General features: G+C 54.5%; 1 protein-coding gene across 1 annotated transcript in view; it reads left to right on the top strand.

The window, feature by feature from the left end:
* HAP1 (huntingtin-associated protein 1) overlaps positions 1-2,829 on the top strand; it is a 9,115-nt gene extending 6,286 nt beyond the window's left edge. Inside the window, 2 exon segments of the mRNA XM_010842541.1 lie at positions 517-890; positions 2,130-2,829. Of these exon segments, the coding sequence (XP_010840843.1) occupies positions 517-890; positions 2,130-2,149 (394 nt within the window). The 3' untranslated portion in view covers positions 2,150-2,829.
* The last annotated feature ends 1,088 nt before the right edge of the window (positions 2,830-3,917 follow it).

Consider the following 3,917-nt stretch of genomic DNA (forward strand, 5'->3'; position numbering starts at 1 on the left):
TTTGCTTCTCCCAACCAGTGCCTAAGAGGCAAATGGGTGCTGGCCTAGGAGCCAGGAATGCTGGGACTAAGTCCCAGCTTGAGCCCTTTACTGGCTGTGTGTCCTTGGACAAGTCACTTGACCTGTCTGAGCCTTACTAAGATGGATTTGTTCCTATGGCAACTAGACCTGGGATGGGTTATGAAAGTTGAATAATGAAGGAGTGGGGCAGAGGAGATGTTATTGCTAGTCTGTTCTATGAAGCAGAGTGAAGTTACTGGGGGAAGGTGGGGCTTGTGCAGTGTTGGTGACCGTTCTTCTTTTTGCCAGGGCCATGGGCTGGGTGTTTGAGGCCTTGAGGCTTGTACCCAGCTGCCTTCTCCCCTGGCTGGGACAGAACTTGGGAGTAATCATCAGGGTCTGTGTAGAGCCTGGGGTTGAGTGGGAGCCCTGGTGGCTGGAGCCCCGGGCTGCAGATGAAGGGGGAGGCTCTGGCTTAGAGCGGGTAGGAAAAGACTTTCCTGTCTGCCTGCCCAGATAGGAGCTTCGCTACAGAGAGGAGCGAGCACAGGAGCAGGGGCTCGAGGCTGGGGAGGGGCTGATGCTGACCGAGGATTTTGTGCCTGTGGAAGAGTTGGTGCCTGAGGAGCAGCTGGGGGTCATAGAAGAGGCAGTGCCAGCTAAGGAGAGGGTAACAGAAGAGGAGGAACTGGTATCTGAGGAAGCTGAGGCCTGGGAGGACCTAGAGCCGGAGGTGGATGAAACAACTCAGATGAACGTGCTGACCTCAGCCCTGGAGGCCAGCGGCTTGGGCCCCTTGCGCCTGGACATAAAGTATGTCCTCCAGCAGCTGGCCAACTGGCAGGATGCCCGTTTCAGGCAGCAGCTGAGGCAGAAGATGCTCCAGAAAGGTGAGTGTTCCCGTGGGGGCCTCCCTCTGGCCAGCCTGACAAGCTGCAGATCATCAAGCTGATGAAAGGTGAGGGTAGGTGAGCCCTTCAAAGGCTCACTTACCCCAGCCCAGGCCCACCTAGCATGCTGATTTGCATGGACTTTGCATATTATTTACATAGACCCCTCAGATCTTCAGCAGTGGGAACTGTGGCCCTGATGCTTATTTTCATGGTATTTGCATAGGATTCTAGTTCTCCACCCTCTGGTCCTGGGGGCTGGGCTGGGAGTCAGGGCTTGGGCTGCAGCCTCCCGCTGTGCCTCAGCTTCCTGTCTCTGCCTGTCCCCTTCCCCTGTTCTCCACCCTACCTCCCGATTCCCAAGGCCCCCCAACCCTGCAGCAGTGGCAGCAGCAGGCCAAAACAAACATGGGGGCTGGGATTCTGGAACCCGGGGTGCCAAACCAGGACTTACGGAGGCTGGAGGAGGAAATGGCCAACCATACTCCGAAAGCCTGGGAGGAAGGGGGCCCTTCTTGGACCCCCCAGGCAATTGGGATTAAGGCCTCTGCCAGCAAGGGCCACAGTTGGAATGATCCCCTGGCTGAGTCTGAAGGTGCCCTAGGGTCTCCTACAAGGTGGGTCCAGTAAGGGTCTCCTCTCCCCAGCTGGAAGCCCCAGAGGTTGGTGTGGCATCTACTGAGCACAGGCCATGTCCTGGGCCGTGAGAACCCTGCCTTGAGGAGCTCATGGAAATAATCAAAGATGATTTAGTGACTAAATTACCTTCTTTAATCCTCACACCCCTGTAGGTAGTATTATCCCCATTTGGTGAGAAACTGAGGTTCAGAGAGCAGAGTGATTTGTTCGAGGTCACTGAAGCTCTTTTCTTCACTGCTATGCCATAATGCCTCCCCTTACTCATCCCTCCTCTCTAACCTGGTCTCTGTGCCTTCTTGGCCTGCTGGGTCTGCTGTGAAGTTTATAACCTGTTGGCAGCCTCATCATTCTATCTGGACTGCCCTGACTCGGATGGCCCTTTGCTCACTGCTGGGTGGCCTCATCAGGGTTGGCCCGTACGGTTCTGCAGGTTGTACACTGAATGGTGACCACTATGGCTGGGCAGTGGACAGCCTGCATAACTATCAACGGCTTCTGTCTCTTTCTGATGTAGCTGAGCAGGTCCAGCCCCTGCGTGCTGCCCAGGCCAAGCCTGTGGTCCTCAGGCCTCCAGTTCACATCCACTCCCTTCTCTTCCAGGCTTTGCTGTTCCCCAGTAGCCTGCAGAGGCCCCACAGACTGCCTGAGGCCCTTCCTTCTGCTGCCTGGCCAAGCCCCACTCTCCCCGGACGCCCCTTCCCATGCTCCAAAGCAGGACCCCTGATCTGTCACTAGCTCACCCCAGACAAGCCTGGACTGGAACTTGAGGGCCCAAGCCTCAAGCCTCTTCTGGGAGAGGCTGAAGGAACCCCGGCCCTTGTTCTGCAGCTGGTGCAAAAGCTGTGGCTGCTGGACCTGGGGCACGTGGTGGCTCTGGGGGTGAAGAAGCCCAGGGGGAGGCCCCACCAGCTACCAGACCCAGCTGGATCTCCTGTTCTTGGCTCTTTCTTCCCAGTTCCCACTCTTTGTAACCGGAAGTGTCTGTCTGTATGGGTGAGGACTCCCTCTGCCTGGTGGGGGCCTCCCCACCCCATCTCCTCTCCTCCCACCTGTGACCTGTGAGTATCCAGGCCCCCTCCCAAGGCCCTGTCACCCACCCACATCTTCTCCTCAGTGCTCCTTGTTTCCTTGTTCTAGGTTTTTTCCCTCTCCCCCTCTTTACTTTTCGTCAGTGGAGTCAGGGCCCAGGACCCCACTGCTGTCTGCCCTGATTCCCACAGTGCTTCTCCCGCTCCTGTTGCTTGTCAGTCTGTATATGTACTGGTACAGGAAATAAAGGACCTGTGTGCTGCCTGGCCCAGCCTCTGCCGTCTTTCTCAGGGAGTGCACATGCGTGTGTGTGCATGTGCATGCGTGTGTGTGGATGTGCATGCATGTGCGTGTGTGTGTGCGTGTGTGTGTGCGTGTGTGCATGCACTTTGGTGGGGCAAAGCTGTGGAGAGAGGATGGGCTCTAGTGTTGAATGATGTGCTGGGGGCTTTGATTAAATACATAATTATAGCCACAAATCCTCTGGCGTGGGTGATATGATAAATGATCGTCAGGTGATGAAGCTGACGTCCAGGCAGGTAAAGTTACCCTCCCAAGGGTCAAACAGGGCCTTTGCTGGTGGCTCAGTGGTAAAGAATCTGCCTGCCAGGGTGGGAGACACAGGTTTGATCCCTGATCTGGGAAAATCTTACATGCTGAGGGGCAGCTAAGCCTGTGCACCACAGCTGTTGAGCCTGTGCTCTAGAGCCTGGGAGCTGCAACGACTGAAGCCCATGTGCCCTAGTGCTCTGCAATCGGAGAAACCCATGCACCATAAACAGAGAGTAGCCCCTGATCGCCACAACTAGAGAGAAGCCTGCGTGGCAGCGAGGACTCAGCACAGCCAAAGATAAATAAAAATTAAAAAGAGTTCAACTGCTGCTTGTAGAACTTTGAATGCAAGCCCTTGGGTCATCAGAGCCCGAGTTAGACGCCCTCCTTCCCTGATCCCTTCTGCTCCTGGGATCCTGCCCTGGTACCCAGCTGCGAAGGGTGAAGCAAGGAGAGTCACCTCTGTCTTAGGTAGAGGCATGTGAAAACGAGTCGTTTCTTCCATTAAAGAAGGCTGTTAGGCTGATTGCCAGGGCAGGATTCTTAAACTTGGACTGATTCTTGCCAAGGCAGGATTCTCAAACATGGAAGCAGAGAGAGGCAGAAAACAAGGTGAAGTCTGAGTCCCAGAAATTTGGTAACGAGTCTGGCTTGAAATGTTCAATTTCCAGTTTAGAGTTGATCATTTCAGAAAGCAACAGCTCAGTTCTCAGAAAGGTTTAATCATGTTCTCATTTTTGGTGAAGGTGTTTCCAGAGCATTGATAATAAGGATTTTAATCATGAAGGAAAAAAACAAGTTGTTTAT

Source organism: Bison bison, unplaced genomic scaffold (assembly GCF_000754665.1).
Source record: "Bison bison bison isolate TAMUID 2011002044 unplaced genomic scaffold, Bison_UMD1.0 scf7180017864180, whole genome shotgun sequence".
Lineage (NCBI taxonomy): Eukaryota > Metazoa > Chordata > Mammalia > Artiodactyla > Bovidae > Bison > Bison bison.